The sequence below is a fragment of the Neoarius graeffei genome, chromosome 12, assembly GCF_027579695.1.
Source record: "Neoarius graeffei isolate fNeoGra1 chromosome 12, fNeoGra1.pri, whole genome shotgun sequence".
NCBI lineage: Eukaryota > Metazoa > Chordata > Actinopteri > Siluriformes > Ariidae > Neoarius > Neoarius graeffei.
In genome coordinates, this window is record NC_083580.1 from 3,346,825 (window position 1) to 3,369,329 (window position 22,505).

Here is a 22,505-nt window from a genome sequence, read left to right on the forward strand (position 1 = left end):
CAGCAAATACTTGTTTCTCTCGATTTAAAGTCTCTCAGTGACTGTTTTTGCTTTTATATTTTATACTCTTGCTGTTTGAATAAAGGTCTTAACAGGAGTTGTAGTGCAAAATATTATATAACTTGGCATGAAAACGGTCTGTGTGGCTAATATCGCTATCTAGAAGACAGTTTAGGCTAACATGGCTAACTATATTAATTAAAACAAGTGCTAGCAAAGGAGGTGTTAGCGAAGTGACTAAATAGGTCATATTGACACTCATGAAAAGCAAACACAAACTAGCGCTAGACACCCAGATTAGCATCCGAGCAGTGCAATCCATCACATGCTTAGAAATGAGATGAGAGGTTAATATTTTTAGTTTCAGAAATGTATACAGCACCCAGTCTCACTTGCTACATACTAACTACCAAGTCTACTGTAGCTTAGATTTGGTGAGAGGATGCTAATGTTTCTTTCATAGCTAGCTAGCTAAGCTACATCTGGAGGAATTATGTTCCTGAAACAGCTGTGAAACAATCACATGCCAAATTTCTGTGGCATAAACGGAATAAAGCATGATGTTAAATGAAGATAATCAACTTCATGGTAGTAACAGTAACTCAAAGCTGATTATTGAAAGACTTGTGTGTAAAAACAGGAGTTTTCCTCACACACACATCACATTTCTTACACGCATGGTCTGATTTTTTTTCCCAGAAACTTGATTTGAAAATTTGTTGATTATCTGATTATTTTTGTATCGTTATATAAATATGCTATATTTCCTCGAAACTTGACATTCATAAAACATTCTGCTAGCTTTAACTTGTTAGCTAGGACAGCTAACTATGCTATGCTATGACCGTCACTCTGCTAGCCAGTGTGTGGTTGTTGTTTTTTTAACTTTTGAAGAAAATTTTGGGTTTTTTTTCTTTAAGTTTAGGAGTAATTAGTGCAGTCATGTGTCTATATTAGTAAAAAAAAAAAGTTGTTAAAGTTGAAATTCTCTTTTTTCCGGTCAGTTTTGATATCGATTTTGTGTGGAGGATGATGAGAGGAGAAAAAGGTCGGAAACCAAATGCGGGCCTCATGTCCGGAATTTTGAACAGGACGCAGTGTGCAATAAACAGGAAGATGCAAAGGAAATAAGACCGCTGTGTGTGTTTTGTCCCAGTACTTGCAGAATTATTTGAATAAGAAAAACAGAGAGAGAGAGAGAGAGAGAGAGAGAGCGGTGCAGTGAGGCTTTTATGACTGCACTCCCACAGGAGTTAAAATAATTTCGCATAACAATTCGTCCTCACACAGGAAGGCTCCGAGACGAGCAGGGCCATGAACAGGATCCACATTTTACTGAAGGTTTCATGGTTTATTATATAACTCTTAAGTTTGTGTATTAAATTTACATTTAAAAAAATTGTTCTTCAACTAATGTACAAGTGCAAGCAAGCACTTGTACATACAGAATAAATTATTTAAAGCTAGACGGCCGATTTCATAAAATCGGTGAAATTTAGTTCCCTCTGAAATGTGGTGATTGTGATATCTGTTTATTTCTGTAATATCTCACAAAATATCAGGCCATTCTGTGGTTGGGAAGTTATTTAATTTGAGGGGATTAAAGCAAATAATGTGCATGAAATTGTTCGCCTTGCGCAGTCAAGCAGACAGAGGAAGTCCGTGTGCGCATGCGCAGGTTTACCTTCTTCTTCTTCTTTTGGGTTTTACGGCAGCTGGCATCCACAGTGTTGCATTACTGCCATCTACAGGTTTCCCTTTGAGCGTGCACTGACAGTTCCATCATTCTGTCGCTAAACGAACAGCTGATCACACCGAGGTGCTCGCTGAGCGCCCATATTTATTAGTTTGGTCCTGCGTTTCCTTTCCTTCGTATAGAACATAACGTCTTTTCTTCTCGCTTTCTTTCCGTTACTGTAGTCGCTCTTTCATGTTTCATTCGCACACTCACGTCCTCCATTTTTCTCTCCTGTTTCAAATTTGTATCCCACAATGCCTTGCGCGGACAGGGAAAGCCCACCACATGACGCATGATGTAGTATCTTTAACTGGGTCATGGTGAAGCAGGAAAAAATAGCGGAGAATTTAGGGACATGTGGCCTTAAATTCATCATTAATTGTTCCATTTTTAAAAAACTAATAAAATTAGAAGTCTGTGATTCAAATTCAGTAGCTTTTGGTCACTAAACAAAAATAATTGAGTGTCAGGGAAAATTCATTTTTTGACTTGCATTTGAAAAATCTGAAAGGCAGTCTACCTTTAAAGATCAGAAGTGCTGCTAGGGGCACGGTGGTGTAGTGGTTAGCGCTGTCGCCTCACAGCAAGAAGGTCCTGGGTTCGAGCCCCGTGGCCGGCGAGGGCCTTTCTGTGTGGAGTTTGCATGTTGTCTGCGTGGGTTTCCTCCGGGTGCTCCGGTTTCCCCCACAGTCCAAAGACATGCAGGTTAGGTTAACTGGTGACTCTAAATTGACCGTAGGTGTGAGTGTGAATGGTCATGTGTCTCTGTGTGTCAGCCCTGTGATGATCTGGTGACTTGACCAGGGTGTACCCTGCCTCTCGCCCATAGTCAGCTGGGATAGGCTCCAGCTTGCCTGCAACCCTGTACAGGATAAGCGGCTACAGATAATGGATGGATGGAGTGCTGCTGGGTTTACTGCTGATGCTGTGAGTAGCCATTTTGATTCAAGGTCACTTGGGCCTTTTGAGTTTTTTGACCAACAGGGAACAAATTTTTAAACCAGTTCTATTCAGGATTCTTTCAACCTTGGTTCCAGCTAGCAAACCAGCTCACATTTTCACCGGTTTTGATTGTCAACAAGGCCGCGTGAATGGAGGGTGTTACACAATGCGCAGGACGACACACTTGACAATTACAGTAACTGTTTACTCGTGATCAAATGTGACTTCAGAGCAACACAAACATGGAGGCAGACCAGCGCCATCAGCCGGCTGGACTTGTGGGTGTGCTGTTTTGCACCAAGAAACAAATACAAGAAAAAAAAACATGTATGAGATCATGGCTGAGAAGATGGAATCAGTATGGCTTATACATTTTGCAGCGTGAGCGTCAGGTGTGTGGAAGGGAGCGTGAAATCTGTGATCATTAGAAATGTTGTCATTTTTATACATTCTCCAAATTCCATTGCCATGGAGATGCTGTTCTATATGAGGAGCCAACATCCAGCTGGAGAAACTTCCCAGTCAGTTTGGTTTCACTGGGTATTGCTCAATCTTCCATCGCCATTCCTTTCACACGACAGGATTCTGAGTCGTAAAGATTTAAAACATTTGCAGGATTTATTTGGGTAGATTATTAGTTCTGAGCTGTCACGAATCAGACCCCAAATCAGCCCAGTTATCCACTAATTTGTTCCCAGCTTTAATTAAGCGCAGCATAAGAGCAGACCTTTAGTGATCCTCTTGAGCTGACCTGAGGTCAGTTGAGACCTGGTCCTCACATCACTGTTTCCATATTGAATGTAACAAGTCAAGTGGAGAGCTAAAACGTTATTTTAAAGGACCCATGGCATGGTGGTTTGTTGATGCTTTAAACGGGCTCGTGGAGGCTTCCGGATGTTATATCCGCAGCCTTTCTCGAAATGAACCCTCGGCACGTAAATATAGCCTCCTGGGAGAAAGCCCCATTTCAGAGCTTTTCCCAGTGCTTCGTTTTGCTAATGAGAAGCAGGAGGCGGGGAAGGGTAGAGGGTGGGGGCGGGCCATGGGGGGAGGGGGAGGGGCTTGACCAAGCTGCACACACACATACTCGCTGCTATCAGCGCCTGTAGCCACGCTGCTAAGACAAAACCCCGTTCTCCCTCGGACTCCTTTCGTAAACTCAACGTGACACAGAGAACAGAGAGTGAGAGTGTTCGGAGTGGTAGTTTACGAACGTATAATACCCTAGGCTTGAACACGCACTCCATTACCAAAGAGGATAGAAGCAGCAACTACAGCAACATATCGCTTATCCAACAGAAGACATGCATTGCGGAGCAATAGTCAAACATAAGCTCATAAGTTACAGTCAATTTCCAGACTAAACTCAGTTTAACAGAGCATGCTGCATGCTCTTTAGTTTTGTAGTGCAGATTACCTGGCTAACTGCAGGAAGCGGTTAGCTGCACAGCTAATGTAGCCATTGCTAGGCTAACGCACCGATTTTAAAACACGGCAAAACGACCAGTTCTACACTTACTTGTTCGGTGTTTGTTGCTGATGCGGCAGGGATGCTTGGTACGGACCCAGGCTTCAGTGACAGTTGATGTGCAAAACCTGCCCTGTACTGTCCCAAGTTGTGGAAACATTCATCAGGAAAATGCTTCCGACAAACATACACCGTCTTAGGTAAACTCGACGGCGTATTATTGAAGTAAATAAAATTAAGCCACTGCGTTTTCAGGGGCTCTCCCGTCGGCAGTAAAAACAGACTCTTTTCTGTGTTGTCACATCCATGTACAGCGCAACTTCCATGTTTCGCTCGCTTAGGTGATGCCATGTTGTTGTGTCCTCTATGGTCTCCTCACTACAACTGGGCGGGGCAATCCATACAGTGGGTGGGAATCCAGAGGGGGGGCGTGGGGATCATCTCCCTTGCTGACGTAGTAAAGGGAAGAGCTTATCAATGCGCCGTTTTGACGCGCCATTCTCAAATGTTGGGCATAGTTTGGTTTACACATTATGAAATTTCTAGCCACTGGGGTGACTTAAGAAGGTCAGAGGAACAAATTTTAACGTTAAAAAACCTCAGAAAGTGAAAATTTCATGCCATGGGACCTTTGAAAAAGTATCGTGGTCCAGATTTCAGTGTCCTCATAGCTGCTTCCAGCCATGGAGGCGGCTTCATTAACCAACTCTGTTAGAAATAAAGCTAAAATAACTCCAGCATGAAGGACAAACTCAGGCTTTGCTCATCAAGCGACTCCTTAAAGACTCCATTCAGGACGTTATGACGCGTGTGTATGTATGTGTGTGTGTCTGAGTCAGTGATTTCTGGCATTGCTGGCTCATACAAACACTCACACACTCACTCACTCACACACACAGAATGTGAGATGAGTTGTTCCAATATAGCAGCTGCTGATAATTCATCCAGAGCAGATTGTTAGCTGTGTTGCTCATCGAGCCGTTGGTGATGAATGAGACAGAGGAGATGGGGGAGGAACAGCGGCCCAGTTGTTCTGGATTTCCTGCAGGAAGAAGAGTGCGGACAGCTACGTGTGCACAACAGGACGAGCGAGGAATGCCGGACATATGAGTGGTCAATGAGTCAGATGTGTGTGTGTGTATGTGTGCGTGTGTCATCATATCATAACGGGCTAATTAACACATAGACCAAATCCCAAATGTCTCTCTACTGTATGTGGTGTGTTAAATTGTTTGTACTACAGTTTAATCCTGGATTCTGACTGGTCAGAAGAGTTTGTTAATACGCTCGTTCTAATACATTATTGTTTCTATAGTAGCCACTCATTCAAAGGGGCTTGTATGGCAGACGCTCCACTATAATTGGATTTATACAAATTGCGGATTTGAAGTTTACTTAAAGGTAGACTGCCTTTCAGATTTTTCAAGTGTAGATCATAAAAATAATTTTCCCCGACACCCAATTATTTTTGTTCAGTGGACTGAAAGCTACTGAATTCGAATCACAGACTTCCAATTTTCATTCATCTCATCTCATTATCTCTAGCCGCTTTATCCTGTTCTACAGGGTCGCAGGCGAGCTGGAGCCTATCCCAGCTGACTACGGGCGAGAGGCGGGGTACACCCTGGACAAGTCGCCAGGTCATCACAGGGCTGACACATAGACACAGACAACCATTCACACTCACATTCACACCTACGGTCAATTTAGAGTCACCAGTTAACCTAACCTGCATGTCTTTGGACTGTGGGGGAAACCGGAGCACCCGGAGGAAACCCACGCGGACACGGGGAGAACATGCAAACTCCGCACAGAAAGGCCCTCGCCGGCCACGGGGCTCGAACCCGGACCTTCTTGCTGTGAGGCGACAGCGCTAACCACTACACCACTGTGCCGCCCACTTCCAATTTTATTAGGTTTTTTTTTAATAGAACAATTAATGACTTTAACACCACGTGGCCCTAAATTCTCCACTGTTTTTTCCTGCTTCACCATGAACCAATACAAGATACTACGTCATGCATCACATGGTGGGCTTTTCCCGTTCACGCAAGGCATTATGGGATACAAATTTGAAACAGGAGAGAAAAATGGAGGACATTAGTGTGCGAATGAAACGTGAAAGACCAACTACAGTAACGGAAAGAAAGCGAGAAGAAAAGATGTTATGCTATATACGAAGGAAAGGAAACGCAGGACCAAATTACAACCCCGATTCCAAAAAAGTTGGGACAAAGCACAAATTGTAAATAAAAACGGAATGCAATAATTTACAAATCTCAAAAACTGATATTGTATTCACAGTAGAACATAGACAACATATCAAATGTTGAAAGTGAGACATTTTGAAATTTCATGCCAAATATTGGCTCATTTGAAATTTCATGACAGCAACACATATCAAAAAAGTTGGCACAGGGGCAATAAGAGGCTGGAAAAGTTAAAGGTACAAAAAAGGAACAGCTGGAGGACCAAACTGCAACTCATTAGGTCAATTGGCAATAGGTCATTAACATGACTGGGTATAAAAAGAGCATCTTGGAGTGGCAGCGGCTCTCAGAAGTAAAGATGGGAAGAGGATCACCAATCCCCCTAATTCTGCGCCGACAAATAGTGGAGCAATATCAGAAAGGAGTTCGACAGTGTAAAATTGCAAAGAGTTTGAACATATCATCATCTACAGTGCATAATATCATCAAAAGATTCAGAGAATCTGGAAGAATCTCTGTGTGTGAGGGTCAAGGCTGGAAAACCATACTGGGTGCCCGTGATCTTCGGGCCCTTAGACGGCACTGCATCACATACAGGCATGCTTCTGTAGTGGAAATCACAAAATGGGCTCAGGAATATTTCCAGAGAACATTATCTGTGAACACAATTCACCGTGCCATCCGCCGTTGCCAGCTAAAACTCTATAGTTCAAAGAACAAGCCGTATCTAAACATGATCCAGAAGCGCAGACGTCTTCTCTGGGCCAAGGCTCATTTAAAATGGACTGTGGCAAAGTGGAAAACTGTTCTGTGGTCAGACGAATCAAAATTTGAAGTTCTTTATGGAAATCAGGGACGCCGTGTCATTCGGACTAAAGAGGAGAAGGACGACCCGAGTTGTTATCAGCGCTCAGTTCAGAAGCCTGCATCTCTGATGGTATGGGGTTGCATTAGTGCGTGTGGCATGGGCAGCTTACACATCTGGAAAGACACCATCAATGCTGAAAGGTATATCCAGGTTCTAGAGCAACATATGCTCCCATCCAGACGACGTCTCTTTCAGGGAAGACCTTGCATTTTCCAACATGACAATGCCAAACCACATACTGCATCAATTACAGCATCATGGCTGCGTAGAAGAAGGGTCCGGGTACTGAACTAGCCAGCCTGCAGTCCAGATCTTTCACCCATAGAAAACATTTGGCGCATCATAAAACGGAAGATACGACAAAAAAGACCTAAGACAGTTGAGCAACTAGAATCCTACATTAGACAAGAATGGGTTAACATTCCTATCCCTAAACTTGAGCAACTTGTCTCCTCAGTCCCCAGACGTTTACAGACTGTTGTAAAGAGAAAAGGGGATGTCTCACAGTGGGAAACATGGCCTTGTCCCAACTTTTTTGAGATGTGTTGTTGTCATAAAATTTAAAATCGCCTAATTTTTCTCTTTAAATGATGCATTTTCTCAGTTTAAACATTTGATATGTCATCTATGTTCTATTCTGAATAAAATATGGAATTTTGAAACTTCCACATCATTGCATTCCGTTTTTATTTACAATTTGTACTTTGTCCCAACTTTTTTGGAATCGGGGTTGTAATAAATATGGGCGCTCAGCGAGCACCTCGGTGTGATCAGCTGTTCGTTTAGTGACAGAATGATGGAACTGTCAGTGCACGCTCAAAGGGAAACCTGTAGATGGCAGTAATGCAACACTGTGGATGCCAGCTGCCGTAAAACCCAAAAGAAGAAGAGGAAGCAGCAGGTAAACCTGCGCATGCGCACACGGACTTCCTCTGTCTGCTTGACTGCGCTAAGCGAGAGATTTCATGCACATTATTTGCTTTAATCCCCTCAAATTAAATAACTTCCCAGGCACAGAACAGATAATGGCCTGATATTTTGTAAGATATTACTGAAATAAATATATATATCACAATGACCACATTTCAGAGGGAACTATATTTCACAGATTTTATGAAATCGAAAGGCCGTCTCGCTTTAAAGTAAGGAGACGTTTATTTAACGCTGATCCAGTGTCAGCGCTGTATAACAGTCAGAGGTAAAGCTGGATATTTAATAAGATTTCCGACATCTTCGGTCACATGACAGTTTTTTTTTCTTTTCTCGCTTATTAAATTCAAGAAAGAGGAAATAAGAGATGCTGGTGAGGGAACGACTGTTTACAGCTGCTATAGTGTAAGCGAGGACAGGAACGAACTTGTTTCACATCATTAAATGTAGCTATAAACGGATAAAAGTGTCATTCTATTGTTTTAAAAAAACATATGTGATCTTTGGCAAACTGTTGTGGTGTAAGAGGAATAAAACACAATTCCAGGACGCGCCGTTATAATGAAATAATCAACGTTAGGGATGCAGCAGTAACTCTGATTCATCATAACATAACGTTGTTGATTATTTTCCGATAGCAGCAGCGTCCAAACCTAAACTTAGTGTTCTGCGTGATACAGAAAGCACGCGCAACACAAGTCACATCCGTTTCTTAGCTGTGGATCTGTCTCGCGCTCTTACAGTGTAGACACACACACAGAGAGAGAGACAGACAGAGAGACAGAGAGAGAGAGAGAGAGAGAGAGAGAGGAGCAGGCAGGCGGTCCGGTGGAGCCCAAACTCGCGGAGCTACAGCAGGACCGGGTGTCCGTGACACTTCTCGAGTTTTGACGCTTGTTTTGGTCCCGGTTCCTGGCCGTTCCCGGTGCACGCGCCCTGTTTGGCTGGTGACCGTGTCTCACGTGACAGCGGCGCTTGGATCCCAAGCAGAATCGTCGGTAAGTGCGCGCGCTGCTCTCCGTTGACACCAAAACCGGTATCCCGGGGCTTTTCCCTCCCAGTGCAGGCGGCTGCTGCTGCTGCTGGATGATCTAACACCCCTCCGCTGCAGTGCGCGTGCTGCTGGGGTTTGGGGCGCTCGTGCGCGGTATAACTTACCGAATATAGAGCGCGTCGGGCTCGCGCGGCAGCCGGTTTACCGAATGTAATGTATCAGGAATGCGCGCGCGCGCGTGTGTGGACTCAAGTATTGTTTACATAGCAGGGGTAAGTGTGTGTGTGTGGTGGTGTGTGTGTGTGTGGGGGGGGTTTCCATCTTCCATCATAGCATTCAGGAGTCTGAAGGAAAGCAGTCACGGTGACCGGAGCGTGCGCTTGTTTCTGATGAGTATCTCACCTGTTGGCTGGGAGCAGGGCAGGGTGTGTGTGTGTGTGTGTGTGTGTGTTTGCATCTCTGCTACAGTGTATTAATATCTGAGTGAAGGTTGTGCACTTTGACCCCCAGGGCCTCCAGCTGTATGGTTCTTAACGTGTAAAGATCAAAACGTTGCTTGAAGTCGCCATATGACGTCATAGGCTAATTACCATATTCGATTGTTCATCGTGATGATTTGCATATATATATATATATATATATATATATATATATATATATATATCAGGATGTGTCATATGAAGAAACTTTTTCTAAAAACGCGAAGAATAGAGTGATATCAGGATATGACTGGTCACTGGGAACGATGGTGATCAGTGATTGGTTGCTTGGAATTGATGGTGACCAGTGATTGGTTGTTTGGGAACCACAGTGATCAGTGATTGGTTCTAGGGAATGATGGTTATCAATGATTGGTAGTTTGGGAACAAGGATGATCAGTGACTGGTTGTTTGGGAATAATGGTGGTCAGTGATTTGGTTCTAGGGAATGATGGTGATCAGTGATTAGTTGTTTGGGAATGATGGTGATCAGTGATTGGTTGGGAGTGATGATGATCTGCATTGCAAGGCTCACGTTTTATATATATATCTCATCTCATCTCATTATCTCTAGCCGCTTTATCCTTCTACAGGGTCGCAGGCAAGCTGGAGCCTATCCCAGCTGACTACGGGCGAAAGGCGGGGTTCACCCTGGACAAGTCGCCAGGTCATCACAGGGCTGACACATAGACACAGACAACCATTCACACTCACATTCACACCTACGCTCAATTTAGAGTCACCAGTTAACCTAACCTGCATGTCTTTGGACTGTGGGGGAAACCGGAGCACCCGGAGGAAACCCACGCGGACACGGGGAGAACATGCAAACTCCACACAGAAAGACCCTCACTGGCCACGGGGCTCGAACCCGGACCTTCTTGCTGTGAGGCGACAGTGCTAACCACTACACCACTGTGCCGCCCCATATATATATATATATATATATATATATATATATATATATATATATATATATATATATATAATATGAAAACAGGAATCTAATTGCAATTTTAATTAAAAAAAATTAATTCTATGTGTGGAAAGTCCAGCGATAACAGAAAATATCATATACAGTTAAATAATGTGCTTAATTTTCCCAAAGGGTTGTTTGTAAAATTAATCTGTACTGTTTTTTATCGACTAAAATATGAAATGTGTCCCTTTGATTGCAATACGATGGTGAAAATGTGGAGTTTTATCACTCTACTAACAAGTGTTTGCACCCTATAAGGTACAGATTTGTGTACAAATGGCTTCAGTCTTATTTTACTTAACGACAAAAAATAAATGATTTAATAAGAACTATGATGAAAAATTACACAGCTGACATGACGTATTTCCCGCCTCCGCTTTAATGGATTATATTTTAATTAGAGGATATAATTACAAGTCTTTTTACCAGAAATGTCATCCCCCCCCCCCCAACTTCCCACCCCACTGTTATTATTCCCATGCTGACAGAGGGGCTTTAACAGGTTCCTCTTGCGCTCTGGTTGGTGTTCGGTCCGTCCATCTGTTCTGTCACTGATAACAGTTTAATGATTGTGTATTGGGGTCAGGGCCAAAACTTTAAGTGCTGAAGCTTACACAGAATTACGACTTGTTACGACGGTCATAAATACATGAGATCTGCATCTAAATATTATTTGTACAATCAGTTAATCAGCCCATTGTGAGTTGACTCTACAGTAATATGATTAGATTAATTACAGATCGATTCGTTCTTGTAGCTGTAAAATTAATACATTTAGCTGAAACCTGGTGCTGCTCTGCTACAACACGTTTCATGGACGCAACATTAAATTAAATGTAACTATAAATGGATAAAAATACAACTGTACTTTAAGCTTCACAAGTTCCTTCTAATGGCATGAAATTAAGAGATGAAAGAAACAGATTGGCACCAACATCACTTGGTTTCAGTTTTGTTCTAAAGGGTTACTGAGGAAAACGGAGGCAGAGGTTTTTCAAGCTCATTATGAGCGCCAGATCAGATCGATGTGTTTGAAACGGGCGGGGCAGTAAGAGCCGAGTCAATAGGTGCTTCAGGGCAGTGTGTTGGAGTGGCGCCTCTGAAGCTGGATTAGGGAGATCACAAAAGCAAAGCAGTCAGGGCTTAGTGTGGAGAGAAGAAGCCTGGAGAGAAGTGGGGAAAAATAAAAATGGATCAGGAATGTTGCTGGAGGTTTTTTTGTTTTGTTTTGTTTTTTTCCTCCAGGATGTACTGCACCTTCACTGCAAAAAAAGATGTCTTAGCAAGTGAACATATCTTGAAAATAGTTGAAATGATCTAGCATTTCCTATTAGAAGAATACAAGACACTAATTCCGAGATTATTAAACCTAGTTCTAGATTGCAACCAACTTATTCCAAGATGTCTTGTCAAGTAAAATTATCTGTCCATGCAGCAAGATAATTTCACTAGTATTAAGTAATTTTCTCCTCAAATTCAGTTTTCAATTTTTTGCAGTGTTCATGAATCCTTGCTGTATCCACGGGCGCAGATAGAGGTTGGGACGGGTGGGATTCGTCCCACCCAGATTTAAATTCACCTCGTTCGGTCCCCCCACTTATAGGGAGGAAAAACGTCTATGCTGTCTTTCTTTGCATAAGGCAAACCTCACGGAAAAATCAAAAGACTACCATTCGGTTTATTGAGGTGCACAGCAGTACATACATAGTTGCAACAACTCACATAAAACAAAACAAAGACTGATATTCGGTTGGTTGAGCTGCGCAGACTGCACAGGTTGCGAGCTCGAGCTTGGTTGCTATGGTTACCCACAACAAGTTTGACAGGCATATCGGGGACAGCTCCTAGTTCAGGACCCCAACACGGCATGATGAAGGGTGCCAAACCGAAAAGGCAGAAAACGATTGCATCGTTTTTTCAAAAAACGACTGTAAGTAAACTGTGCCTTACTTTATCATATCACCTTGCAATATTTTGATAGTCTGTTCAAAGTAATGTCGTAGTGAAAGTAAAATCGTACGGAGTAGAGATGCTTTTCTGGTAGCCTCCTTCTTTCGGTGGTAGCCTGTAGATACAGTGCTCAGAAGGCAGTTTTAATGTTTAATCTGGCGTTCCCTGCCATAATTTCAGCGAGCATATTGTTTCATAAGGAAACTTTGCGAAGAGTTGTTGACTTACTGCCGCTCACGCAACACACAGGCATAATTAGAAAGTCAGGATGCACTGGTTTACAATTTTGATGGTTTTTTTGTCTTAGCTGAGTAATGTCGCCGCCCTGAGGGCATCAGAGTATATTCCTCGCACAACACATGTTGGGGGTGGGGTTGGGGTTGGTTTGCTGGCAGCTTTGTCCCCCCCAGTTCAAAAAACGTATCTGCACCCCTGGCTGTATCTGTATGATCAGATAATAATAATAATAATAATAATAATAATAATGCCTTCTTGGTTGTTCTTGCATCTCAGCATTTCAGGTTCTTGATCCTACCAACAGTTGTGGTCACAAGTTTACATACATTCATCATGGACATGAACGTCATGGCAATATTGGGCTTCCGGTGATTTCTTTGAACTGTTCTTTTTCTGTTTCAGAAGGATTGTACAACACACATCTTGGTGTACAAGTTTTAATTTATTTTGTGTCCTTTTTAATCAACACAAGGTCAAAATTATCCATACCGCCCACCTAATGTTAGGCTAAATGTCCCTTAGAAGGTTTGACCTTCACCAGATGCTTTTGTTCACCATCAACAAGCTTCAGAATTCTGGTTGGATATTTGTCCACTCTTCTTGGCAGAATTGGTAAAGTTCAATTAAATTGGTTGGTTTCCTGGCATGGACTTGACTTTTAAGCACAGTCCGGATGTTTTTGATCGGGTTGAGGTCAGAACTTGGCCTGCTTTATCCTCCTCAACCAGCCTCTGATGTGTGTTTGGAGTCATTGTCCTGTTGGAACACACGATTGTGTCGACATTTCTGACAGTTTGAGGTTATGCTGAAGAATTCTGAGGTTCTTCATGATTCCATCCACTTTGTACCATTCACCAGTTCCACTGGCAGCAAAACAGCTTGACCATGCTTAACAGTCAGTACAGTGTTAATCTGTAGCTCTGGTAATTGTGGATAAACTCAATCTTGTTTTCATCTGACCACAAAACATTCCACCAACAAGCTTAACTGAGTTTCAAGGTGTTGATTTTGAAGGAGGGGTTTCTTTTTTGGACCGCAGCCTCTCAGTCCATGGTGATCTAAAATTCACGTGACTGTAGACAGTGTTCTAGAAGCTTCCAGTTCATGGCAGACCCATGCCTTGGTGGTTCCTGGGTTGTTCCTGACCATCCAAACCAATTTCCTCTCAGCCAGGGGGGTACGTATTTTTTTCGCGATATCTTCCTTCATATTCATCATAAGTGCTACTGGGCGAGGTTTGTTTTGCCTGGCAACACTTGTTTGGTGTAACATCTTGTCCACTAGCATACACTAGATATTTTTCTGGTAAACCTTTGTCTTTTCTGTCTGCCTGCTAGAAATTTTTAGTTAGCATTGTTAGCATCTCTGAAGGTACTAGTAGGCAGCTGATGCGCTAGCTGATGTCAAATGGATAACCATAAATTTTATATGAACTTTGTTACATTCAGCTTGTTTGCTTAATAGGAACATGTTAGAACACTTAGTCTATTGTTCCCAATTCATTTATTGCTAGGTTATTGCTAGCTAGCTTACTAGCTGGCAAAAGGTATGAATGTATTGTGTGGTACTTAGCCAAACGCTGAACAATACAAATCTGATTTACAAAAAATAAGGCTAAAGTGGAGAATACAATTAAATATTTGCACATTTGGCATAAATACTGATGGTTGTTGGTTATTGGGAGCAGTAAACTCCTGTGGTAACTTAGCTAGCTAGTTCCGTAGCTGCTAGCTGACAGTTATGCAGCTGCACTCAGACTCTTACAGGAGTGTTTTCTGTTTTGTTCTCATGTCCTTGTGAATTTATTCTTATAAGATAACTAGGAAAGAACTTTCTTTACAAGAACACATCACTGATTATTATACTGTGACTAACAGCTAAGGTTTAAGACCATCTCTCACCGACACTCTCCCTCTCTCTCTCTCTCTCGAGACAAGATGATGAACGACTGGAACACTTCTTACTGTATGTGTCAAATACATTTATAAATAATTAAATGACCTGGCGTGTATGAAACTAATGTCAATCTAAAATACAATTCTGCCATTTTTCACTTTTCATTTCATCTCTGATTCATCGCCTGCTGATTGAGACCGAGCGCTGTGTACGATGTTTAAAATACTGTCTAGACGTCTGGCCTTTTTGACAACTTCCAACCAATTCTTCAGACTCTTTAAAAAGCTCACCTACTGTGCTGATTCATCTGGGAAAATATAACGTGTCTGTGGAGAGAAATCAACTTTATTGTTGTGAATTTGAAAAGGAAATTATATCATGTTCCAGCAATTTATTTAAAAAAAAACTTCTTTTGGATGAATTTCTCCTTTTGAAAGGAGAGCTGGGCAATGTGAGAATATAATATTGATATTGTGATTTGTCATTTTATTTATTTATTTATTTATTTTTGAAATTTTAAAAACTTTGAGGGCAAGACTACTATGCAGGTATATACAGTATATAAATGCATCATTATACATTTTGTATATTGTAAAAAATGTCTAAGGTATGTTGAGGTCTATAGATGTCTGTTGAGATCTAATGAGGTGTGGTGAGGTGGGTAGAGGTTTATCGAGGTATGTTGAGCTCTAATTGATTGATTGATTGATTGATTATTTATTGTCATTGCACATTACTATATAAAGAAACACTGTTTGAGGGCTCAGATCGCAGCAGCATATCAATAAATAAATATATATAACCTTTTAAAAGCAGCATAATGGCATATAGGCAGCAGTATAAATTGTAGTATGTAATTATTTAATGTAGCCAAACACAGTAAGGTGCAAAGTGTGAGTCCAAGTCCGGATCAGGCCTCCAGCAGAGATTTTACAGCCCTGGGGAAGAAGCTATTTTGGTGTCTTGCTGTTTGTGACTTTATGACCCTAAGCCTTCCAGAGGGAAGGGTGTCAAAAAGACATTGTCCGGTGTGAGTGCAGTCAGTCCTAATCTTTATGGCTCTGTTTCTCAGCCTGGCAGAGTACTGTAGATCTGTTCCAGGGATTGGAGAGAGGTACCAATAATTTTAGATGCAGTCCTGATGATCCGCTGCAGATCTTTCTTCTCCTCTGAGGTGCAGCTGGAGAACCACACTATACATCTGTAGCTCAGAACACTTTGTATGGTGCACTGGTAGAAGTTGGTGAGGAGCTTCTGTGCGAGCCCAGTTTTCCTCAGGGATCGCAGGAAGAAGAGTCTCTGCTGGGTCTTCTTCACCACCTCTCTAGTGTTCACTCTCCATGTCAGGTCCTCTGAGAGGTGAACACTGAGGTACTTGAAGCTCCCCACCTGTTCCACCTCCTCTCCAGAGATCACCAGGCTGGCATTTGTTTTATCCGGTTGTTTTCTGAAGTCAGTGACAAGCTCCTTTGTTTTGTTGGTGTTGAGGAGCAAGTAATTGTTCTGACACCGAGATGTGAGGGCCTGAACTTCCTCTCTGTAGGCTGCCTCATCGCTGTTATCAACCCCACCACAGCTGTGTCATCTGCAAACTTGTATATTTGGTCTAATGAGATGTGCTGAGGCAGGCTGAGGTCTGTAGATATCTATAGAGGTCTAGACAGGTACATTGAGATCTAATGAGGTATGTTGAGGTCTATAGAGGTCTAATGAGGTGTGGTGAGGTGGGTAGAGGTCTATAGAGGTATGTTGAGGTAGGTAAAGGTCTGTTGAGGTCTATAGAGGTACGTTGAAGTCTTGGGTCTTCTTCCAGACATTGAGGTAAAGTGGCTTCACCTCCCAATAATTTGTACTTACATCCAGTTGTTTTGAACTGATGATCATGGAATCTGCAGTTGTTTAGAAATGGCTCCAAGAGACATTCCTGAGTGTGTAAATCCATGATACTTCTTCTCAGATGTGCACTGAGCTCCTTGGACTTTCCCATTGTACTCTGTGTTGGTCAATCCAATGAGTGTCAAATGAATCATTTTTTGTTTTGCACAGAAAAACTACCAGCTGTAGTCAGTCACCATCACTAACAGGAAGTTAAGAGGCCTTGGTCTTAGCAAGTTAAAACATATTTTGGAACTTTCAGCACCTCAGAATTAATAATCTAAGTGGGTGTGTTTATATACTTGAATATTAAAGATGTACAATCATTTTGCCACAGAAATCATTGAAATCCCAATATTGCCCTGACATTCATGTATGTTGAGGTCTAATGAGCTGTGGTGAGGTGGATAGAGATCTGTTGAGGTCTATAGAGGTACACTGAGATCTTTTGAGGTGGGTACAGGTCTCTAGAAGTCTGTTTGTAGAGGTGGGTAGAGGTCTGTTGAGAGCTATAGAGGTATGTTGAGGTCTAATGAGGTGTGTTGAGGTTAAATAAGAGTATCAATATATGATATGTTTATCATCTAAAAGACCGATCATTCTTCCAAAAATTTGCTTCAGTACTCACAATCACAGCACAATAATTCAACGATTTTAATTGCAACAACAACAACATCCTTATCATTGCTGTATAAAGTACAATATTGTTTAATCAAAGCACCATTTTGGAGTGTAATAAATCAAAATCATGATTATTGGGTTTTGTTTTGTTTTTTATGGAGGAGTTAAAGGTCAGGGATGAAACCTCTGGAGTCTGAATATTAGACTGTTTAATATGTTAATGTCATGCTTGATATCCTAAATGTCATATTAACATTTGACTCGTGCTCTTCTACTCAAACTGCATTATTCACATCTTTCTGAATTCATATCACTTTCTGTAAAATGAACCAGTGAACTTGCTTGATTTTTTTTTTTTATCAGGTGTTAAAAAAAATAATCTACATCATGATACTTAAAAACCTTTTCACAATCACAAAAGAAATAATGTACAGAGCAGTAAGAACATAAAAATCCTGATATCAGTCATTTTTATTATTATCATGTACAGAAATAATGAATGTATCAAGATGATAAGAAGGAAAACGATCCTCTTGAACATCCAGTGAGTGAGGAGCAGTGTAGTCAGGGTTATCAAATCAAATCCTTCATCTCTACCACGACACGGCCGCACCTGAGTAGATATACTGTAGTTTTCAGTAAGGTTGTGTGTGTGTATTTTGGCCCTTAATCCTGCACAGATCAGGTGTAGACGGAGACGAGAACGATGTCTGAAGACACTGCCTGTTCCTCCGACGGCTTGAGAATGTAAATTACACACGTAAGTCTGGGCCTAATAACACACTCCGAGCTCAGAGCAGGACTTTACATACCAAAAGGTGCTCATTAGCATCCACGTGTAATTACTAGAGCCTGATTGGTCACTGACGATTGCTTTGGCCACGCCTCTTTGGTGGTGTTTTTTTTTTTTTTCTCACACTGGTTCCCCTTCCATCTTTAGTGGATTTAGTGGTGCGATACACCAGTTTTCAATGATTTAATGTGCTAAAAATACTAATTTTACAATTTTGATGACAGTAATTTTTATCCCCCGCTGGCCAAAAGGCCCGAAGGGGGATTATGTCATGGTGATTTCCATCTGTCCGTCCCGGGAAGGGTGCTCATCTTCTGAAATCAACTCCTCTCACAATTTTTGCAGAAATTTCACGAAACTTGGCAGGATTCTTTGTTATATGTTGGTAATACGCATATTGTAATTTTGTTAAATTCAGTCACATTTTCCCAGAGTTACAGCCCTTGATTAACAAAATTATACTTTCACAATTTCATGAGAGTGTGTTTTCCTTCTGACATCGACTCCTCCCACAATTTTTGGAGAAATTTCACCAAACTTGGTAAAAGGCTTTGTTATATGTCAGAAATATGCGTATTGTACTTTTGTTCAATTTGGTTACATTTTACCAGAGTTGTGGCCCTTGATTAACAACCTTGTACTTTCACAATTTCATGAAGGTGTGCTCGCCTTCTGACATCAATTCCTCTCACAATTTTTGGACGAATTTCTTGAAGCTTGGCAAAAGGCCTTGTTATATGACGGTAATACGCAGATTGCAATTTAATTTCGTTTGTGAAAATTTTCCCAGAGTTTTGACCCTTGATAAAATAACTTGTACTTTGACAATTTCATGAGGGTGTACGTTCTTCTGAAATCAACTGCTTTCACAATTTGTGGAGGAATTTCACCAAACTTGGCGAAAGGCTTTGTTATATGACAGTTATACGCAGATTGAAATTTCATTTAATTTGGGCAAATTTTACCAGAGTTATGCCCTTGATTATTTACAAACTTGTACTTTGGCAACTTCATCAAGGTGTGCTTGCTTTCTGAAATCAACTCCTCTCACAATTTTTGGAGGAATTTCACGAAACTTTACAGGATTCTTTGTTATATGTCGGTAATACACATATTGTTATTTCGTTCAATTCAGCCGCATTTTACCAGAGTTATGGCTGAGCTGCCAGCGGGGGATATTGTGCTCTCAGAGTGCTCTTGTTAAAAAAGCAAATGGAAGTACGTAGAAAGGAAGTAAAGTGTCAGTGGTAGAGTGTTGTTTCTATTTTTTTTAAAAAGTGTTTTTTTTTCTTTTTTTTTGTTGATACTGTATCAGAACAGTTATACCTTTTCGAAATGATTTTTTTTTTTTTTAGCTCACACAGCCACAGGCTGGTGAGCTGTTGCGATCGCGTGGCGTCCATCATCCGTCCGTCCACAATTCACAAAAATCCCTACTCCTCCCTGAGTTTTCAATCAATTTTGATTCTGATTGTTTTGTTTGAAGATCTAATTGTTTTCATGAAGAACAACTGAGCTAATTATAAACGAGTCTGGTTTCCCAGGGTACGGCTGTGTGAGCTACTGCGTTGCTGACACTCTGGTTTTTCATACTCGCAATTAAACCAGAATAAAAAATGACTCCCTTCCCTTCCTTTTTATCAAGCGTGTCTCATTTGCTGTTTTTATTTCGTCTCTTTGTTATAAAAACCTTCCTATAGTCATAAAGGAAATGCAAAAAAAAATACATAAATGAAATGTTCTGTATATAATATTAAACAATTTAGGACAAATTTGACATTTGGTTCATTTCAAACTGACATTGTTTCTCCTTTTTTCTTGCGTATTTGTGATGTTATGGTACGTGCTACGTCTAAGCTGATTGGCTCATGAATGGAGAGCAGTAGTGAAGCTGTGTTGTGTAAATGCTGCAGACTCGATGCTGGTTTTCAATCGAATTGCCGTAAGAAAATGAATCGAGTTTTTTTTTTTTTAAAGAAAATGAAACCGAGATGAATATCCTGTTCATGCTCCACTTGCTTCATTTTCACCATGAATTCTTTCGAAACTAATTATCATCATCTCTGATATTGACTCAATTATTACACTCTAGATGTTTCGCTTTATCGACCGCACTGCTTCCAGGCCAGAGCACAATCTATCGAGCTGTATTTCTGCGCAATGAAGTTCTTAGCTTAGAAATCAAATTTGCCAAAATTACTTTTTGATAAATGATGGCGCAGTGCTGTGTAGCGGACTCCAGAACAGCACATACAGATCGATCACCTGAAAGTGAAGAGTTCTACAGGACGAAAGAGTTTACAGGTGTGTGTTTGTTTTGTCTCTGCAGGGGGCGATAGGGAGCGGATGACGTCCAATCATGAGACGTACCTGCTCATGGCCAGCACGCAGAATGACATGGAGGACTGGGTTAAGACCATCCGCAGGGTCATATGGGCCCCGTTTGGAGGAGGTGAGTGGAAATGACAGCAAGGGAACATTGGCTTAATTTTGTGTCAACTTGAATTTTCGATTTTCTCAAATTTTTCCCCTCTTTAGAAAGTTTTAGCACGAACAGAAATAATGTTTTGTTCACCCTGTCATTAGCTGCATAACTAATTAAGCTTTCATAATGGAGAAATATCTCATCTCATCTCATTATCTGTAGCCGCTTTATCCTGTTCTACAGGGTCGCAGGCGAGCTGGAGCCTATCCCAGCTGACTACGGGCGAAAGGCGGGGTTCACCCTGGACAAGTCGCCAGGTCATCACAGGGCTGACACATAGACACAGACAACCATTCACACTCACATTCACACCTACGCTCAATTTAGAGTCACCAGTTAACCTAACCTGCATGTCTTTGGACTGTGGGGGAAACCGGAGCACCCGGAGGAAACCCACGCGGACACGGGGAGAACATGCAAACTCCGCACAGAAAGGCCCTCGCCGGCCACGGGGCTTGAACCCAGGACCTTCTTGCTGTGAGGCGACAGCGCTAACCACTACACCACCGTGCCGCCCTGGAGAAATATCCAAATAAATAAAACATCTGAACTCTGAGAAACAACAAGAAGTGCCGCTCAATAGAGATGTAATCAAACCTCCCTCATTTATACACATTGTGGTTTGGGTTTAATTTACCTTCAGTGTGAGCTGTGTATACTCTGATAACGTGTGTGTGTGTGTGTGTGTGTGTGTGTGTGTGTGTGTTTATACACCACATGTCTGCTTTTATTTGATTTTCTCTAGGATAAGGATAAGAGCTAGTCCAGCAGCAGGACAATAGACACCTGCGACTTAATGGATGTGTTCAAAATGGCCAAAATGTTGGGTGTGTGTGTGTGTGTGTGTGTGTGTGGCCATTAATTGCCTGCCATTCAGGCTTATGTTAACAAATAGAAGTGAAAGTCAGACAGGGCGCTCTGCTCAGCACTCAGCCTGAGGGCTTGAACAACTTTCACTCAACTCTAAACACAGAGAGAGAAACACCAGCATACTGAATACACACAAGGACTTTATAAACACTCACCGGCCACTTTAATAGGAACTTGTTCTTGATTCTAAGGCCAAGTTTACATTAGACCGTATCTGTCTCGTTTTCTTCGCGGATGCACTGTCCGTTTACATTAAACCGCCTGGAAACGCCGGGAAACGGGAATCCGCCAGCGTCCACGTATTCAATCCAGATCGTGTCTGGTCCGGTGCTGTGTAAACATTGAGAATACGCGGATACGCTGTGCTGAGCTCTAGCTGGCATCGTCATTGGACAACGTCACTGTGACATCCACCTTCCTGATTCGCTGGCGTTGGTCATGTGACGCGACTGCTGAAAAACGGCGCGGACTTCCGCCTTGTATCACCTTTCATTAAAGACTATAAAAGTATGAAAATACTGCAAATACTGATGCAAATACTGCCCATTGTGTAGTTATGATGGTCTTTAGGCTTGCCATCCTTCCACTTGCAAGTGGTAAGTGACTTGCGCACACCGGCTCAGTCCCGAATCACTGCTCGTGCACTACACTCGCGCGCTCTGTGAGCTGCGCAGGGCCGGAGTGCGCACCCTCCAGAGGGCACTCGCTGTTCAGGGCGGAGTGATTTGGAGCGCAGCCGCTGAGGAGGAAGCGATGAGCCGCACTGACACATTTCAACTTGCGTGCCGAATTAGTCATGTGATTAGCGTATCCGTGTATTGGCGTTGCTGTGTGCACGCGAATCGTGTATTGGCGTTGCTGTATGCACACTAATCGTTTTAAAAACGTTAATCTGATGATCCGCTGATACGGTCTAATGTAAACCCCACCTAAGCTACCTGTTCTTGGCCTCAGGAGTGGAACCCAATGTGTTCTTCTGTCTGCTGTTGCATGCTGAGATGCTTTTCTGCTCACCACGGTTGTAAAGAGTGATTATATGAGTTACTATATGAATAATTTCCTGGCAAAAAAAAAAAAACAGCTCAAACCAATCTGCCCATTTTCCTCTGACCTCTCTTATCAACAAGGCGTTTGTTTCCACCCACAGAACTGTCGCTCACTCACTCAACT

General features: G+C 42.0%; 1 protein-coding gene across 3 annotated transcripts in view; it reads left to right on the top strand.

Annotated features, from left to right (window-relative positions):
- arhgap24 (Rho GTPase activating protein 24) overlaps nucleotides 1–22,505 on the top strand; it is a 197,823-nt gene that overhangs the window by 153,142 nt on the left and 22,176 nt on the right. For 2 of the 3 annotated variants that reach the window (XM_060935353.1, XM_060935354.1), the window contains one exon: nucleotides 20,310–20,432. In XM_060935353.1, the coding sequence (XP_060791336.1) occupies nucleotides 20,310–20,432 (123 nt within the window). Of the gene's footprint in view, nucleotides 1–9,045; nucleotides 9,155–20,309; nucleotides 20,433–22,505 lie in introns of those variants that run through there. The other variant, XM_060935355.1, reaches the window with a different exon arrangement.